General features: G+C 44.3%; 1 protein-coding gene and 1 long non-coding RNA gene across 6 annotated transcripts in view; one reads left to right on the top strand and one right to left on the bottom strand.

Moving 5' to 3' along the window:
• Dym (dymeclin) overlaps nucleotides 1-19,919 on the bottom strand; it is a 268,268-nt gene that overhangs the window by 84,121 nt on the left and 164,228 nt on the right. For 4 of the 5 annotated variants that reach the window (XM_030250594.1, XM_006526216.4, XM_030250593.1 and 1 more), the window contains one exon: nucleotides 3,581-3,683. The exons of the other annotated variant lie outside the window; for it this stretch is intronic. In XM_030250594.1, the coding sequence (XP_030106454.1) occupies nucleotides 3,581-3,683 (103 nt within the window). The remainder of the gene's footprint in view (nucleotides 1-3,580; nucleotides 3,684-19,919) is intronic. 5 annotated transcript variants of the gene reach the window in all.
• Gm46624 lies at nucleotides 4,968-12,308 on the top strand. The gene is made up of 3 exons (XR_001782445.2): nucleotides 4,968-7,971; nucleotides 8,662-8,820; nucleotides 10,922-12,308. It is a non-coding gene; the product is annotated as a predicted gene, 46624 (long non-coding RNA).

Below are 19,919 nucleotides of genomic sequence, written 5' to 3'. Positions count from 1 at the left end.
CCTATGGCACACTCTCAGTTACCTGCTGCGCATGGAACCAAACTGCAGCGGATGTGGGGTTCTTGAGCACCTGTTGAAGCTGGACACTGCTGCACCCAATGCATACCGTGAAGACTATATTGTCCTTTTCAAAAATCAAATCAAACGCAACAGGACCCAGGTCAAGTATCAGCTCCCTTCAGAGGAGGCTGCTCCACCCTCTCCCTACTTCCACAAGGAAGGCTGTCTCTTTGGACGTCCGTTAGGTTTGGTCACAGGTTTATAAGAGCCACTGTCTACTGTCTATTGACTTCAACTTTATCGGTGCTTTGAGATTCTGTATGTGGAGGGTGCGCTGCTCACTTAGCCACACCGAGGTGATTCCCAGAGAGAAGACTTGGCCGTGTTCCAGTCCATGCTACTTTCTTTACTGTGACTACAAATATGGCCGGCAACCCCGAGCATGCCTCAAAAGTGAAAATCCTAAAAGGAACTGCTTTAAAATGACAAACACACTCCCACGTTTCTGGATATACCATTATTATCAAGATAACTGCTACATGTATGTGACTAGTACAGTCTCTTCCTAGCCAAGCATAAAGAACAAACACAAGAAATGTAAACAATAGAATAACACAGAGAAACACGAGCTGAATTTTTCTTGGTATAGGAATCAAGTCAGAATGCCCCTTACTGTATTTCAGAAAACACCGATGTTTAAGAGCAGATATAAGTTATATAAACAAATGCAATAGATGTTTCCTTAGCGCTATCCAAAGGAGGGGTGGAGCAGCGTACTTAATGGAGAACGAAGTATCTGGGGTTCTAGGTGGAGCAGTGCTGACAGGCAAACAGGACTTCAGGAAAACAAGTTTCAGGAGCACAGCTTGGATTTTCAGTAAACATCAGTAGACTGAAGCAGGAGGATGCAGGGAGTTTAATGATAACTAGGCTAGAAATCCTGTCTCCCCCAACCTCCAAATCCATTTTGTTAGCTTCTCTCTCTGTTTGTTTTTTCAAGACAGGGTCTCTTTGTGTGGCCTTTGGCTGTCCATACACACTTCGTAGACTAGGCTAGCGGGGAATTCATAGAGATACACCTGCCTTTGCCTTCCAAGTGCTGGGACTAAAGGTGTGTGCCAGTACCACCTAGCAATTTCTGATCTTTAAAGTGCATTCAACTGTCTGGGCAGAGGACTGTATATTTAATTGAGGTGTGTGTGTGTGTGTGTGTGTGTGTGTGTGTGTGTGTGTGTGTGTGTGTGTGTGTGTGTGTGTAATAGATACATTTTTCAATGGTTCTCAAAGATTTTGGTCTCCAGAGACATCTTTATACACTGCAACAATCAGATGCTCTGAAAGTACTGTTTTTATGTAGATTACACACATTGGTATTTACCATGGTATAACTTAAAACCAAGAGAGATTAAAGACATAAGAATATAGAAGTACTCATTCTTTATGCTGTCACCCATCAAGTAGCCTCTGGACGGAATTACTAAGACTCCAAAGAACAAGGGATCGTTCCAGCATGGGCTGCTCAGCACTGAGCTGAAGTCCACTCCACGGACGGCTCGGATCCTTCTCCTAAGGACCACCGCTGGGGTTTCTACCTGTGCTAACTTACTTCCTGAGTGAGATGACATATTTGGCAGACAGAAGATTCAAAGCTCTCTGAAAGAACAAAACCAGCGAGCACACTTTCTGTGGTTCTTCCCAGAGTGCAATTTAGAGTTTTCTCGCTTCTAACAGTTGCTAAGGTGATTAGCAGAGCCAAGGAAATCACCTCTGTGACACTAACAGTATCAATAATTTTAAAAACATGGTTATAGTTAAAAGTAACTACAACGTATTTGCTATCACTTTCTATATTTAGGCTCTGCTATACATGAGTAAGTTGTCTGAATGTCCCGAAGTGTTTTAAAAAGCCATCCAAAACTCCTCTATCAACCCACTCACTGAGGTAAATTGTGAAAGCCTCACATAGAGACACATGCGCATGAGCGTGCACACTCACATGCCAGCCATGCAAGCCACAGAGCAGTAGCTGCCCTTCCTCCACCTCCACTGCCCCCAGGGTGCACTCTGCAGAGGATAAGAGCACCATTTTTTGTATTATTTTCCCTTCAACAGCCAGGGCAGTTTCCTCATTATCTAAAATGCGATGGAAGGGTTTCCCGTGAGGTGTTCAGACAAACATGGTTGGACTTAAATACTAACACTAATATTTTTGTAACTTGCCATGTTCTTTTTACGTTGTTACTCAACTGACTTGTAAATTATACAGTGTAATGAGTATAAACATTTTCTTAATAAACTGAGAAACCTCTACGCAGACCCTGAGTGTTCTATGTGTTAGTGCAAGAAGGAAAACATAGGCTTATTTTTAAGCACTTATTAAAACTCTGCTAATATGGTCTCCAATCTGGTGCAGAAAGCACACATCTGGACCTCCAGAGCTGTGGAGACCCTCTCCTCCTCCTTTCCCAGCTCTGCGGGCAAGCCGTCTGGGGTGAGTCCAGGACACAGAAATCTGTGGCTCTTGCCAAGGATACTCAACCAGTTAAACGGCTGAGGAATTACAAAAGGAGAGCATCCCCGTTCCCTTGCTAACAGGTTTGCTCTCTTCACTGTTACTGTGTGTGATGCATGTGTGGGGATGAGCACACCACAGTATGCCCACGGAGGCCAGGGGACTATTCTATGGAACTCCTTTTCTCCTTCCACTTTTACTAGGTGCTGGGGGATCGAACTCAGGTCCTCAGGCTTGCGCAGCAGACTCTTTCCCTGCTGGGCCACACTTCAGGCCCGCTACTGTGCTCTCAAATCACCTATTGGATCCTTGGCACAGGTAGTGATTCAACTCCAGTCACTCCTGCTCTGTTAGCTCTGGGCAAAGGCAGCAAGACTGGCAGAGAGGGTGTGGGTTGCAGCCTCATGTGCTCAGTGTTAGGTCGAGAGCTGCAGGGACAGGTCATAGCGAGCGTTCCCTGGTGATCCTAGGGACCAGGGGCTCAGGACTTGCTGCAAAGTTTATGGATGAAGAAACCCACTAAGTCAGTAAGAACTGAGAGGTTCAACAGAGAATTCAAACGTGTATCACAAAATGGGTTCTACCATTACAGTCATACTCATGATTGGCATTAAATATGACCACTTCCTCTTAGAAACGCCAATGTTGTACTCTGATTAATGGAAGAAACTATTAGGAGGACTTTAAAACTCCATGAATTCAACACATTTTGTGGAATAAATAACTACACAGCACTAATGCACGATTCAGTAATACTGGCTAAGGATGAAGCGGGTGCAGATGGACCCAGCTCAAGCCCCCACTAGCACCTTGCAAGGCAGGCACTCTTTACACAGCCTTGGACGGCTTTTCTGTTGAGTGTCATTGGTTTGGGAGGTGTTTTTGTTTGTTTGGTTCAACTACTAGGATTCCTGACTATCAATAACCACCACTTGAGGTTCATCTTCTTCAGCTCCTTCCCTGAAGATGTCTAGGGGTGCTTAGACATGGACAGACTTGGCAAAGTTCAGTGACTCAAGGATCTAACAGCACAGAGGACCTGGTGACCAGGACAGGGCAGCTACTCACATAATCTGGGAGAGGGACATCGCTGGAGCTCAGGGGACCTCTCAAGGACTGCGTGGCTTGCTCCAGGACCTTGTTGTGTTTTTTAGACAGCAAAGAAAACAAACTGAAAAACATAAGGAAAAGCCAATTACACCAAGAAACCCAGCCCTCCTCCTCTAGGCCTAACAAGGACTAACAGTCTCATAGCACAGTAATGATTCTGAAATCTCTGTGACAGCAATGTCAGGAGCAAAGCAGATTTATTAAGGAGGCTGTTGCAAAAGCAACCGGCTAGTCAGTGACCAAGCACTGCCCAAAGCATATTGATAATCCTTTCATGCCTATGTCAACAGTAGATCAATAGCATTAATGTACAGAGCAAAATCGAGTACCGGGGGGTGGGTGGGGGCGGGGGTGGGGTGGTTAAATAAGAAGGGTCTCACTGGAAAGCTTCCCAGGCTAAAGTTAGATCTTAAACACGGGAAAAATTCTCAAAAGATCAGTACAGTGAAAAAACAACAGAGAGGAGAAAATCTAGGACAGGAAGTGGACTAGCAGATGACAGACTTGGTGTAAGCCCCTCTGGATGCTTAGGTAGGTGGCCCTTCGCTGCCTACTCTTCAAGGAAGTGTGTTGCCCAGCCTAGTTCTCCAGTGTTACAGGACCACAGGTATGCAAGAAGACATTTCTCAAGAAAGGTGATTTTATTTTTAATTAATTAACTAATTAATTTGGAGCAAGGGTGATTTTAAGGATATATTCACACACACACACACACACACACACACACACACACACACACACAAAACTAACTAACTTCTGGTCATGACAGGCTAATTGGTAACAGATGAACTTCCCTGTAGTAATCAAGTAAAACATAGAAGAGACTTATGAAATATAAGATTAGGATTCCTAAAGTGAGACAAACATGAACAGTCAGCAATGGCGAGGTTCTCTCTAAGGAATGGTCTAACCTAGACTACAGTTCAGAAAAGTAGGACAGAAGAAGCAGGGCACACTGACCCACTGGGAAGACAGATGAGAATTTGGGAAAGCCATCACCTGAACGTGAAGAGTTCTACGTGAGAGGGAAGAAACTGCAAGAAAGGTCTAGAAATCTGAGTGTCTGGACAAGCACTGAGCTGTACCCGTGAGAGCAAGAGCCATAACACGTACAGAGAACTGTGGAGGGGCTACACAGTGAACAGATTTATATAAGTGAAACGTATAGTAGAGTGAGAACTACAGATGATCCAGTGGGCCGGCAGAGAAAAATCCCTGTTCCAGGTGGCAGGTGAGGTCTTGAATGGTCAGTTAGGAAAAGTTCAGAATAGGGATTCTATGACCTAAGAGGCATCTATCTTAATAAAGATATGTGAAAGATTTTCAAAGAATAAAGGTGATTAAAATTAAACATAAATGTGTTAAATGCTCCAATCAAATGACAGTGCTTTTTTTTCCTGTTCTCTTCTCTTCTTTACTTTTTTTTTTTTTTTAGGACTAGATAAATGTCAAGACCCAACTATGAGCTATTTAAAAGAAACACTTACAAATCTAAAAACAGATAGGAGTTTATAACTAAGAAAGTTGGGTGGCCATCTTAGCTACAGACAGAGAAGACTGAATGAGAAGAGCATTACTATTAGAGATGAAGAGAAAGATTTTGTAGCAGTGAAAGTCAATTCATTAAGAAGACATGATTCAAAATGTGTATGTCTAGCACTAGGACCACAGAGAGAATTTTATGCGTACACATATATGCTCTAGTAGTAAATGTGTGTAGTCCTATGCCCTAACAGTAAACCTACTGTCGCCTGTGAACACACACTCTCGGGTTAGAGGAACGCTTAGGACAAAGGCATTCTGGTTCTATAGACTTTCCATCTCAACTCAAGGGATGATCTGTAGTATTTTTTAAATGCTAAAACTATGGTTTTATTATTCCTTAGTGATGATCTTATAAATAGAATGTTGATTTGAATATCAATTTTGGAAAGGCCCTTATTATTTCAGATGGATAAAGCGGGATAACTCAAGAAGCTGAGACCAATAAACATTCTTTATAGATGAGGACTTTTTAAAAAAATTTATTAGGTATTTTCTTCATTTACATTTCCAAAGCTATCCCAAAAGTCCCCCATAGCCCCCCCCCCCACTCCCCTATCCACCCACTCCCATTTCTTGGCCCCGGCGTTCCCCTGTACTGAGTCATATAAAGTTTGCAAGACCAATGGGCCTCTCTTTCCAGTGATGGCCGACTAGGCCCTCTTCTGATACATATGCAGCTAGAGACACGAGCTCCAGGGGGTACTGGTTAGTTCATATTGTTGTTCCACCTACAGGGTTGCAGATCTCTTTAGATCCTTGGGTAATTTCTCTAGCTCCTCCATTGGGGGCCCTGTGATCCATCCAATAGCTGACTGTGAGCATCCACTTATGTGTTTGCTAGGCCCCAGCATAGTCTCACAAGAGACAGCTATATCTGAGTCCTTTCAGCAAAATCTTGCTAGTGTATGCAATGGTGTCAGCGTTTGGAGGCTGATTATGGGATGGATCCCCGGGTATGGCAGTCTCTGTCCATCCTTTCGTCTCAGCAAGGACTTTTTTGTCTATCCTTTTTCATTTTTGTTTTTGGCAACACTGGGGATTGACCTAAAGGTCCACATAGACTGGACACATGTTCCACTACTAAGCTAGTCTTAAACTGCTTTTCACTTTTAGATTTCCCTCTCCTATGTTCTTCTCTATGGTCTGAGTACTTGGCATTAAAACCAGAGACTTATGCATGCTAGGTAATCATTCTACCACAGGACTGCACTCCCAGCCTTAAATTTTAACTAACATTCTTGGCTCTTTAATGTGGTTCCTGCTCTTGCAAGGCAACCACACCACTGACTGACCCATCTTCCCAGCCCGGGGTTATTGAGACTAAAAGAAGTGTGACAGTCAATTCTAGCACACAACAAGCATGGCACAGCTCAGAGGCATAAACTTGACACCCCTAAAGGGAACAACAATGGAGAGGCCTTAGAGGAGCTTGGTGCAAGAGGAGGGGTCAAGAGGAAGAAAGCATGCTTTCTTGTTGAAGTTGCAGCTCAGGAATGCAGGGCTGCTCTCTCAGCTTACAAACCAGTGCATGTCCGAATTCGCATCCTCTTCGCTCTGTGGAAAATCACTTGAAATGGTTTCCTTTGGAAACGATAGGCCAGGTTGTTTGTTTACTTTACAAGAGAATACTAGCAATCTGTTTCCCTTGTTAGGAGACCAAACAAGGGAATGAGCTGCAATCCCAACAGAAGGTGCTTCCGTTGAGCACGAGGGAAGGTCTACTGGCTGAGGGTACCGAGTCCAGAAGCACACATACTTCCCCAAGAAGCTGTGCTTATGGTTTCCAGCTTTAAGAAAGTTCATGCAAGAACAGATAACGTGAGGTCTCTTCCAGTTCTATCATGAATGAGACACAGAATTCACACTCACTCAAAGTTGTTATTCTCTTATGATTTAACAGGCTCCCCCCACACTAGAGCTACTGCTTGCAAAATCTTGTGTGCGCTTTTTTTAACATTCTAATTTTGGTTTTCATTTAGCATTTTTAAGGCAAAATGACCTAAATTTATAGGAGAATGACTTGCAAATTGCAGAGTGCGAAAAGTAACTTCTGTTTAAGCTCTGCGCGCCAAGGGCTCAGCCTCGGCTCCATGCTAGGTAAAGCAGAGGAGATGCAGGATGGCTACACGCGAAGGAAAAGCCGATCACAAAGGGAATCCCAGAGGCTGATCCTCGGTGACTCATGTGCAGTCAGAGGGGCCTAACACCAGAGGTGCCCTTTTAAAGCTAGAGAAAGATTAGCTTTTCCTTAAGTATAACAATATCCATCATAAACTGGCCATTCGGTGAGAAACTGGAAATGACTAAAACACAGGTCTCTCTTCTCTCTCATCACACATGCGAGTGTGCATGTGCGCGCGCGCGCGCGCACACACACACACACACACACACACACACACACACATTCTTCTGGTAACACTGGATGCGTACAGAGGGGATTACTATGCTCTTCGGGTGGAGGGGCTGGAACACTATACACTTAAAAAGAGGTCTTATAAGAAGGAATATACCATCCCGAGAAAACCAGAGCCCCTGCCAAGAGACAGCACTGCACTGGTTAGGCAGCATGTAAATAAAAAGCTGTGCGGGGTCAGTCCAAACGGGGGTGTGCTGAGAAGATCCCAAGCTGGTGCAAATGGCTGCAGCTGAGGTGCACAGATGGCAGGAGAGGCGACCAGAATGAAGACAGTCTGAAGATAGACTGTGAAGGGACGCCCATGGCACACACAATACCCTGGGCTTTGTTCTAGGCAGTTGAGGAGCTACTGCACAATGCTCAGAGACGTGGTTCCCGCCCAAGGAGGGTAAGTTTTGAAAGCAGAGAACACTCTGCCAGAATGCTCTAGGGGCGCAGCAGCGGAAGGTTAGGTACATTCCGCAGAGGAAATCGGGCTTGGCTGTAGCCTTCAAGTGAGCAGTTGGCTAACTGGGAAGTCAATGGGGATAAAGAGATCTGAAAGGCTGAAACAGGATACAGAAGGTATACTGAGAGGCCGTGCAGCTTACAGAGCGAGACTGGAGAAAATCTATGGGGTGAGATGGGGCAAGAGAGGAAGCTAGCGAGGGCAGCAGCAAGGGAGAACAGGAAAGGGGGATGTCTGACTGCTGCCTTAACAACCTAACAACTAAGAGCTGGCCTCGCAAGCCAGGCAGCAGGATGGCAAACAAAGAAATCCTAGTGAAGGTGGAGAAGCCAGCAATAGGGCAGAGGCAGCAGAGCCCACCGTGGAAAGTGCTGGGTGTGTGTCAACCTCTTATGATTGAACACAGAGCGTGGATCTCACCCTGAGACCTAGAGATGTCCATGCCAGCAGGACTATAGTAAGAGACGGAAGTGAAGAACTGTGTCTGGTAGTGAGTGGGCAGCAGCTTTCCCTTATGCGTCCCCTTCCCCTTTATGGTGGCCAGTGTCCCCGTCGTGAAATCCCATGATACAGAATGGAAACCTGAAAACCACTGACTGACCAAGGAATCATTAACCTCTGTCACCTTAGAAAGATTCCTTTCCCCTGGAGGGGAAAGACAAGAGAACAGAAGCAGAAATGGCCAACCCTAAGGGAACATGCAACTTCGTAAGAGGGAGACTGGAGTGGAAGCTGACAGGAGCCATGTGGAAGGCAAAGACAACGCAGAGACTGAAAGAAAGGAGCCAGGTAATTGGGGCTTTCCAGAGATCCCTGGCTGATGAACAGTTATGAACAGGGAGACTTGGGAGGAAAAAGAAATTAGCAAGGGCAGCAGACGTGGGAGGGGCAGTGCAGGCCCTGTACCAGCACCACCCATCACAGAGTGGGAAAGGTGGGCCTGACTGCGACCCATGTCCCCTCCCTCCATTTTTAAAGGGATGACACATGGAAGCAAGGGTAGGTTAAGTCGTCTCCCTAGGTACATAGCAGTGAGCAGTAAGAGTCAGGAGTCAAGCACGGGCATGTTGGTTCCTGAATCTGTATGCCTAACAATTCTGCCAGGATGCCCCTCCCAAAACCCCCAGCTCCTCAGGCAAGCTGCTCAGGAAGACCACTGGAGGCAGAAAAAAACAGATGGTAGTGTTCAAAAGACAGTGAGGGGAATTGGTGTGGGGAGAGGTGGGGACAACCTACACCAGGAGCAAGCCCAGAAGTGGAGGTGATCACCCACATGACAGTGCATGAACGCTGTGTGAGCAATGACACTCAGGACAGAGCTCTGAGAACAGCTAAGAGTAAAACCACAAGCAAGCAAAGGCAGCTGCCCGCTTCACTTCATCATTGCAGGGACGTGAAAGGGTGTCAAATGGGTAAAAATGCAACCAAGACGGTGGGCTTGCTCTAAGGAAGAAACCAACATCGGCCTTCTCACTTACAGTGGGAATAAGAGGCAGGAGCAGGGTGGCAGAGGTCTATGCATGCCCTAAGGCGTAGCTCCAGCACCAGCCTTCCCACCCCTCTGGAAGGGATGTCTCCCTCCCTGCCTCTGACAAACATTCCTCTTCTGCTCACAGGGTACTCAAATCTGCACTTATGTCCTACCTCGCTTTCAAATAGCTTTATTATTATAACACAAGGATTTTGAAAAACATAACCATGCACATTACCCATCAGAATAATCAAGAGACATAACAGTGCTACTTCTCCAGAAAGCTCCATGGGGCCTTTCACAGCTGGGCTCTTTCTGCAACGTACCCAGCTTCCGGCTAGCAACTATGGATACTGCTTTTGCCTCTCCTAGACTCTCACACGAATAGACCAGACCATATGCTGGCCCCGAGTCTGCCTTTCTCACTCAGCACAGTGCTTTGCAAATCTGTCCATGGTCTGAGCTCTCATAATTCATCCCGCTGTAATGCCCAAGAGTCTCCTAGATGGACAGACCTCAAGTTTCCTACTCCCTACTTGCTTCCAGAGTCGAGCTATTCTTCTTCTTTTTTTTTTTCCATTTTTTCCATTTTTTATTAGGTATTTAGCTCATTTACATTTCCAATGCTATACCAAGAGTCCCCCATACCCACCCACCCCCACTCCCCTACCCACCCACTCCCCCTTTTTGGCCCTGGCGTTCCCCTGTACTGGGGCATATAAAGTTTGCGTGTCCAATGGGCCTCTCTTTCCAGTGATGGCCGACTAGGCCATCTTTTGATACATATGCAGCTAGAGTCAAGAGCTCCGGGGTACTGGTTAGTTCATAATGTTGTTCCACCTATAGGGTTGCAGATCCCTTTAGCTCCTTGGGTACTTTCTCTAGCTCCTCCATTGGGAGCCCTGTGATCCATCCATTAGCTGACTGTGAGCATCCACTTCTGTGTTTGCTAGGCCCCAGCATAGTCTCACAAGAGACAGCTACATCTGGGTCCTTTCAATAAAGTCTTGCTAGTGTATGCAATAGTGTCAGCGTTTGGAAGCTGATTATGGGGTGGTTCCCTGGATATGGCAGTCTCTACATGGTCCATCCTTTCATCTCAGCTCCAAACTTTGTCTCTGTAACTCCTTCCATGGGTGTTTTGTTCCCACTTCTAAGGAGGGGCATAGTGTCCACATTTCAGTCTTCATTCTTCTTGAGTTTCATGTGTTTAGCAAATTGTATCTTATATATAGGGTATCCTAGGTTTGGGGCTAATATCCACTTATCAGTGAGTAAATATTGTGTGAGTTCCTTTGTGAATGTGTTACCTCACTCAGGATGATGCCCTCCAGGTAGAAGACAGCCACAAGAACAGAATGCCAACTTTAACAACAAAAAAAGACATAGACTAACAGACTGGCTATTCTTCTTTTGCAGAATACGTATTGCCCTGTCTCTTGAGTAGAGTCCTGCAGGGGTCGCTGGACTGCCTGGCCCTTTCTAACTCTGCTGAGCCACCAATTCCTTCATGTCATTTGGTATTCAGTCTTCTTAGTTTTGGTATTCTGGGCGCTGAAGAGCACCTTCCCTGTAGTCGGCTATACAACCTTCTGCCCATAAAAACTGAGCTGCTTTTCTTTTTAAGTTGTAAGAGGTTTGTTTCTCTATGTGCTCTGGGTATAAGCCCTTTATCAGATACATAGTATATAAATATAAATATATATACACACACATATATGTACACGCACATTATACACACACACACACACATGCATATATCTTTATAAGAATTTTTTCCCCTCGAGTTAGGGTCTCATTACATAACTCTGGCTATCCTGGAACTCTGTAGATCAGGCTGACATGGTACTCTGAGAGACCTGCCTGCCTCTGCTCCCAAACATTGGAATACACTACCACAACTATCTTAATTTTAAAATTTGATTAAGTATGATGAATTTGCTAAACTCTAAAAAGAATGGTTTGTACTTTTTATGTCTTGTCTTTAAACAAACAAACAAACAAACAAACTGTAAACCCCCGCCCCCAAAGCTTTTCTCCTTTGGCTTCTCCTGTAAGCTTTGCATTTCTACTCTTGTGTTTAGGTCTATGATGTATTTGCACTGCTGTGTGTACTCTGAAGCAAGAGTCAAAGTCTGTTTGTTCTGCAGGGTAGGAGAATAGAGACAGTTAATTGCTTCAGCACTGAAAGACTATCACTTCCCCAAGAACTACCTTCTGGCCCTGGCTGAAATGCATTGGCTACATATGCGCCAGCCTATCCCTGAGCTCCAGCCCACTGCTCTGGAAGCCCCCTGTACACTAACACCACACTGTCCTGACTCTGGCTCTACAGTAAACCTGCAAGCAGGCAGGGGAGTCCTCCAAGTTCTGCTTTCTTTGTCAAAAAAAAAAAAAAAAAAAGACTTTGGATTATTCTGGCTTCTTTGTTATATGCATGGAAATCTTATCATCAATCGCTGGTACTGGTAAACAATGAATAAACTCTGATTAACACCATACTACATGTGTTCATGACTTCAGGGTCATGAACTGTGACCAAAGCTCTCAATTTCCAAGAGACAGATGATCACTCTGCTTAGGTTTGCTGTTTAACAATAGTTTACACTAACACCTCCCCACCCCCACATTGAACCTGTAGTATACACTTTTTGTAGATTCCATAGACTTTTAAAAACGCTTATTTTTATTTTATGCTTATGAGTGGCTTGCCTGTCTGTGTGTCAAGCACACCTGTCCATGTAGAGTCATGAATCCAGAACTGGAGTTACAGCCACTTGTGAGCTACCGTGTGGGTCCTGGGAGTGACACCTGCGTCTTCTGTGAGGGGCAGCCAGGGTTTCTCAGCTCTGAGCCATCATTCCAGCCCCTCATTAGAATTTTTAAAACACGCCAATGCCAAGAGCAAAGGACTTAATAGAATTAAAAAAACAGGTTCACATTTAAAATTCATAGTTTGAATTTTAAAATTTCTTTCTCTTGATAGTACACTGGCTAAGAGGATACTGAATCGATGTGAAAACAGATTTCTTTTTAAAAGAGTATCTAGGAATGAAGATGGCTCTCATCAAGGCACACGCCTCCCACCTCACACAGCCCTTCATGGCCCCTCCTTACTTTTCCCAAATAGTCCCATTCCATTTTCATGCCTTTCTCTCTTTCAAATCTAGAGTCTGCATCTGGTTTGTTTTAACATTCAGATCTCCAAGTGCATCTGCTTTCTTGCAAGTGACATGAATTGGTCAGCACCCTTAGCCATCAGAGCAATGCAAACCCAAATGGTACTGATATTCTACCCCAGCCCAACCAGCATGACTGTCATCAGAAAGAGAAATAAATGCTGGCAAGGCTTTTGGGAAGGGACCCGGAGGGATGAAAAAGCAGTTGTGTTGTGTGCAGACACGCTCCATGCCTTTGTCGGTGGATACTTAGGCCGATCACTTGGCCACTCTGGACGGTCCTGTAATACCCAGGTGTGCAGGCATGCCTATAGTGTGCTGACTGCTCACTCCTTTGGTTATATGCTCAGGTGTAATGCAGCCGGATGAGAACCTGGCAGTTCTATGTGTTTTTCAGGCACTTCCACACTGACTTCCACAGTGGGTGAAGTAATCGTCATGGCTACCAACAGAGCCCATGGAATGTACACCTCGGGAATGTGCTAAGATCTGGGTTGATGGCAACTGTGTCTCCTACCAGGAGAAGCCTTTTATGATTACGGTGACTCTACTTCTGCTCTCTCTCCTGAATGATTCACTCTTAGACTGTAAGTTTAGAGAGTATTCTGGAAAAAGCAAGGCGAGGAAGGTGGTTGGGTAGAAGCTTCAAGAAGACCACATCCCCTGTGGGTATGCCATATTTGAGATGCCCACCTGTTAGGCAAGCAGAGAGTTCAAGGAGACAGCTGATTAGTCTGGGTTTAAGGCAGGTATATACATGTGGGAATTGTAAATATACCACCTGAATTTAACATCATGGCAACAGATGAGAAAAGTCGGAGACAAGGAATAGGTGGACATTAAGAGAAGTGGATGATTGTATACTCTAGAACTCAGGCAATTAGGACTGGGAGGCGCAGGTCCCATACACAAGCCTGACTGAACATTCCTATGTTAAACATCCATCAGATCTTTCATGCCCACACCTGGCCTTCCTGTATTTGGCAGAAGCAGAGATGCTTTACTCTTTAACAAGCAGTGGACCAGAGAGACTGGTGTGTGCATATGTACGTGTGCACGAGCCACTTGAAAAGGCCTCAAGGACTCAGAGAACCCCACCATCCGCCTAGGATCAGGGAAACTGAACAGCATTAAGATGAATGGATCTACAGAACTGATCTCAGAGAGCCCAGCCAGGCTACCCTAAGATGCATCAGCCAGTCAGCGCCCCAAGGGTACCAAACTTCCAACCGGTTCTTTCAGGCTACTGTCTACAATAGAAACTCATTGCCAATGATTCCCAAAGAGCACCACTGACCCGACAGGAAAGAAATGCTGTGGCGTTTACTCACCCGGTGAGGGACTTGCCTGTAAGGAGGTGGCATACAGACAACACCTAAGAGCGAAACTGAACTCTTAGGAGCTGGAAAGATAGTATCAGAAATGATGAGTTTAATAGTAAGGTTAGAAATAAATTTGAGAACAACAACAAAAAGCTAAAGACATAGAAAATGCAGCAGAAAAACAACACCTAAGAACTGGTCCACACAAGCTAACTAACATAAGAATTTTGTGTTCATGAACAGAAAAATGGACATTATTAAATAACTATTTTATGGAAAGTCCTCAGGACAGAAAGCACCAATTTCCACAAAGAGTCAAATTAAAAAAAAAAAAAAAGAAGAAGAAGAAGTCAAAACAAATAAAACTTCCACTTCATAGCACAGGGCCACAATCTCAGAACTACCAGAAACTAAAACTGGGCAGCAAAAAGGCAATTGGGCTTTTGTTTTATGAGACTAGGTCTCACTACTTAGCTTTGCTGGCCTCAAACTTACAGCAGTCCTCCTGCCTCTGCCTCCCAAGTGCTGGGATTATATGCACTCCACACCAAGCCTAACCTTATCACATTTCACTGAAGTACCCTCACTTCTTCCCAGCGTATCTCCCACAGAATACCCACAAAATGCAAAGCAAGCTTAGAGCAGCCTGGACTCCTTTTTCAGGGGGGAAAAAATCTGTCTCTATGTGTTTAGGAAGGAGAACGGGATGTGAGATACCAAGCATAACTCTTTGTCTTATGAAAACATAAAACATAACATATGTTGTGTTTTACGTTTTCAAAAATAGGATGCCCAGACAGCAAGATGGCTCACTGGGTACAGGTAACTGTCACTAAGGCTAGCTACTGAGATTAACCTGCAGACAGACAGACAGACAGACAGACACACGTAAATAACTAAAAGTAGAGCACAGGCACCAGCAGTGTTTATTTCAGCACAGCGCTGAGGTAAAGCTGCTCTATATGAACTGTTTAAGAAAGTGAGCACCCTGTTCTATGGGGCTGGTCCAGGGAGGATGACAGGCCCAGCACTAAGTGGCTGGGGCACGCAGTGTCCGAGCGGCTGCTCTGCGCTCCAACACCGTCTGTTCAGGAATAAGAACTCTTCTGTGTCCAGGAGCATCTGCTGCTACTTCTCAGGAAAGCCTTCCTGCCCATTCCAGGAAAGCTGACAAGACACGGTTCTGACACGGTTTGCAAAGACAGTCAGATGAGACCAGAAGTAAGAGAGAGGGCTGAGGGGGAGAGAGAGAAAGAGAGAGAGAGAGAGAGAGAAAGTGTGTGTGTGTGCATGCTGGATGACTGCAGTAAATGTGGGAAGGAGGGAAGGACTGAAACATCTTTAATAAGACAGAAATCACAACCAAGTCTGTGGAGGTGGAAACATTCTCTTGACGGCCCTTGCCTCTTATGGGCGTGGCATTCAGGGGGAGGAGCTTGTCCTAAGCTTTGCTCTCTCCATCTGTGTGGCCTTGGTTAGAAGGCTGCTCACAGCCTAGTTAGAAGCTACCACAGACCTTGTACGTGCAACACAGACATGCCCGTGTTGTGAGTGCCGAGCCCTTCACGTTGGCTGTGACTACACAACTTTTGCTGACTGGTCCTCTTCTAGCTTTCATACTCCAGTGAGAGAAACTTCAACGGTATTCCTGCCTTAAGAATAAAATCTTATTTCACTTTTCAGTTGAGGTAAAGTGATATCTAATAAAGCAACCATCTTTGCTAAGAACAGTGACATGGTATAGACAGGGGCTGCTAGACAAAGTACGTTGCCCACCTACTCATTTCCGTCTTCGTGACCATAAACTGGTGACATAGAAAACGAACACCTTTAAATTAATTTCTAAGACGAGTTGTTAAAATGAAGGCACGGGGGTCAGAAAACAATCTGCAAAGGCTCAGTGCTCCTAGGAGGTGACTCAGAAACTCGCCAAGTGTGCTTCCTTCTGCACAGGGCATGGACGACAGATGTGCCCATCACAGCCATGACCAGATCTGACCCATTGGGATGGAATATACCATTCCACAGTCAACACCACAAGGAAGACCCAGTAACTCATCAAACTCTCATCAAAGAATGACATCATATCTAATACCCATTACGTGATGTCCCCACCCAACAGCACACCCTGAAGTACAACTGCAGAACTCAGTCCCACTGCTATCCACATACCTCTAGCAAAAACTTCCCATGGCAGTTACAGCACTCAGTATGGACTCCACTCTAAAACACACAACCAAGCTAAGACACACCAAGCACACGTCACTAACCACACGACATGGTCAGCCCAAGTATATAACTAAACAATGTTTGTTTTGAAATGCTGAAATTCTCTCTCTGGAATTCAATTTCCCCAAGCTACAGGTAACTAAAACTCAAATAGACAAGTCAGAAGCAAAGCAGAATGATGACTAATAATTTTTAAAATAATGTTATATAATTACTGTAATTATTACTGGTAAAGTTTGTTGAGAAAAATAGGTAAAAATTCAAGATCTGTCAATACATGATCCACTAACTATATTACCAAAACTGAGAGTGACTTTGACAGTGATTGCTGTCTCTCATGAAGGCACTCCTGTGCATTTCTTTCAAGGTTTTTAATTTTAAAGTAACTTGGTGAGAAAAATATTTAAGTAGATGTAATGTGAAAAGACTTTTAAAGGCAAATTTTCCTAATTTTGATTAAATTTGCTGACGTGCTATTTAGCAAGAATAACTAAACTCAAGGATGATCTTTACTCCCAACTCTAACTTACATCTCTACCTACTTCTTGGGTAGCACATACTTGAAAGATATATCTACTTCATATAAACTTAACTGTATTGGAAGACTTTAAATGGTGCACAGTTAGCATAGATATCTGATCATTACAGTACTTCCCCTCCTCTATCAGAAACATATATCTTGCAAAGAACAGAAATAGACTATCTGATGTTATAGGATTTAAGTTGTCTTTTTTTTTTCTGTCACATTTTCTTAATATCTGGAGAAACCATTATAGGCAGCAGGTCACATACCGATCCAGTTTTTCAAAAAGCTCCTATAGTACAGCTCACTAACTCATGGCAGTGATTGGATCTGAAATAACAGCTAATGAGAAAATCCACCTGAGAAGAGGGATTACCTCGCAGCATGCCTGGGATGGGCGGAGTGGCAGCTGAGGGTAACTCAGGCAGGTCCGAAGGTGAAGACATTTCCTCAGGGAGCCGCTACCTAAAGTGCTCACTCTGTGGGAGCTCCCAGGGCAGTCACAGAGAGAGCAGGGAACAGCACGGAGACTGGCACCTATGCCAGGTACAGAACTTACAGGAAGGCACGATTTAGATGTTTTGAATCCTAACCAGAACTCTGGGATTTCTTTGCTTGGCACTTGACTAGCCTTTGTGAGAGTCACAGGAAAAGGAAGTTTTATTTGGAACTAGAGGTTTGAACTTGTAAATTCTTTTCTTTCTCAGTTTAAAACTTGGTAATTAGTGTGTGTGGTTTGCTCACATAATGTATATAAACAGTACATATCTGCCGCTGTGCATGTGTGACGGTCAGAGGACAGTCTCGTGGGACTGGTTCCGTTCTCTCTTCCTGGGCTCCGGGGAGCAGGTCGCCGGCTTGCTAGACGAGGGCTTTTTCTCACTGAGTTAGCTTGCTGGCCTCCTAAATCCCTTCTTTTCCAATTTCTGCTAGCTGTATTACTATTTTTAAAAAGTCTCCGATCTGTAAAGACTTGTATATTTATATCGACTTCCTTTGACCCTGCATGTAATTAGTTTGTAATTTCTGCTTGCTCTGCACACATATACTTGCTTCAGTGAACAGATGTTCAAGGGCACATATGCCCAGTCTTTCCTTTCCTCCTGCCTCAGTTACTCTGCAATGTCTCTTGTACCAATGGCCACAGTGCTAGTTATTCCTGGTCCTTGTTTCCCTTAAAAAAAAAAAATCTTCTGACTGTATTCATGTGTAAAATATCCTGTGAGTTAAAGTTTAGAAATACTTTTCACTGAGAACACAAACCGAGTCTATTCACAGTAAGTTCACAGGAAACCCACCCTGGCTGTGACTCACTGTGAAATAGAGAAGCAGACCCTTTCCCATAGCCTGCAAACCAAACACAAACCACCAAGTAAGATCTCCGTGCCTGAAAATACCACCAAAGCCTGAATGAAACTATACATCTCAGTTTCTGGCCTTAACTAAAAGTCTTGGAAGTTCAGTTTCATTCAATTTCCAACTCACATCGTACTGTCTTCAGTAAAACTTTCTAAAAAATAAAAATCCAGAGGGAAAGACAGGATGGGAATGTGTGGGGATGGGAAGACTGGAAGGCAAAGGGAGAATGGAGTCAGAACAAATTCAGAATTAACGTTTCCCATAAACAACCTCACTAGTGTGAGACCTTGTCCTCATTATCCCTCAAAGCCTGCAATAGCAAGCCTCTATTCAGAATGCCTTCAAAACACCGCTACGGTAGTACTTTAGCAAAGCATACTTTTGTTCTCCACAACTCTCACTTAAAACGCCCTTTAACACCTGTGTACTCAAACAGCAGCGTTCATTGGCAACAACACACTGAATACGTCTCCGAGTCTTTGATAAAATGCACTTAGCAATTAGTGAGCCATGCAAGAAAATGAAGATCAGCTGGGTGGTGGGGGGGCACATGCCTTTAATCCCGAGGCAGAGGCTGGATCACTCTAGTTTACAGAATGAGTTCCAGGACAGCCAGGTCTGTACAGAGATATCTTGTCTCAAAAAACAAACAAATGAGCAAACAAAAATAAATAAAATTCAAATCAAAACAAACAAAAATCCAACCAACCAACCAAAACAAAACCAGATTAAAATACAGCTCATTACCATAAATCCCAATAATTATAAAGATAGGCTTCTATCAATAGATGTAAGAAATGTCTTTACCTTAAGACAAAGTCATCGCTGACCTTATGCTGTAGACAGGAAAACAACTGCCTGTTTTAAGAAGTGAACTTAGTGTTGAGCCCTCTCTGTCTCTCTCTCTGTCTTCTTCAAGACTCAGAGATAAACCCATGTACTGGGCTCCCTCTGCTGGCTCTGTAGCTATGGCTGATCCCAGCCATGGCAGATTTGCTATGCAATCTCATTAGAACACACTGAAAGAAACTAGTTTGCTCTGTTTGCAGTCTTAAATGTGTAAAGCAGCTCCTGCTTCATGTCTGAGGAACGGACAGATGACATAATGAAATGAAACTAACAACATTCTCGGAGATGGAACACCTGACCCCGACTCCCAACACAGTGCATGAGCTGTATTACCTGTTATCTAAAAACCTGAAGCATGCTATCTGCCAGATGGACTATTTCCTGTCTTAGTTATGACTGACAAGGGAATGAGACCAACAGTGGACGGTGCCCAGTTTAAGGAGGCAAGTGGAGATTTCCCAGCATAGCAAACACTTTACACTTCTCCTAATACGCTTCAAGTATTTAATTAAAAGCCATATCACAGTTTTTGTCTTGGCTCCATGGTCACCCTATAATGTCTTCAAGTCAGGTAGGAGAATGTGGTCATTTTGCTGTTCTTGTCAGTAATGAAGGCAACTAGGAGGAGAAGGAAAAGCAGGTGATAAGGTGGCCATCCAAACAATGACCAGTGAAGAGCTGGGACTTCATGAACTCCCCATCAAGAGTATCGCAGGGCTCAGGGGGAGAGGCATCCCCACCAAAGCTTTATGAGTTTGATCCTCAGAATCCACATGGTAGAAGGACCAAGCAAACTGACTCTCATCTCACATGTTATCTTCAGATTTCTATACATGTGCCATGGCATGTGTGTACTGCACACACATACAATTTTATCTACAATGTACACATTTCTGTCCCTGTTTCAGAGGAAAGATAAGGGACATCTTACTACATTCACTCTCCATCAAGAGAGA

This window comes from Mus musculus, chromosome 18, assembly GCF_000001635.26.
Source record: "Mus musculus strain C57BL/6J chromosome 18, GRCm38.p6 C57BL/6J".
Classification (NCBI taxonomy): Eukaryota; Metazoa; Chordata; class Mammalia; order Rodentia; family Muridae; genus Mus; species Mus musculus.
This window is presented reverse-complemented; position numbering and strand designations above follow the sequence as displayed.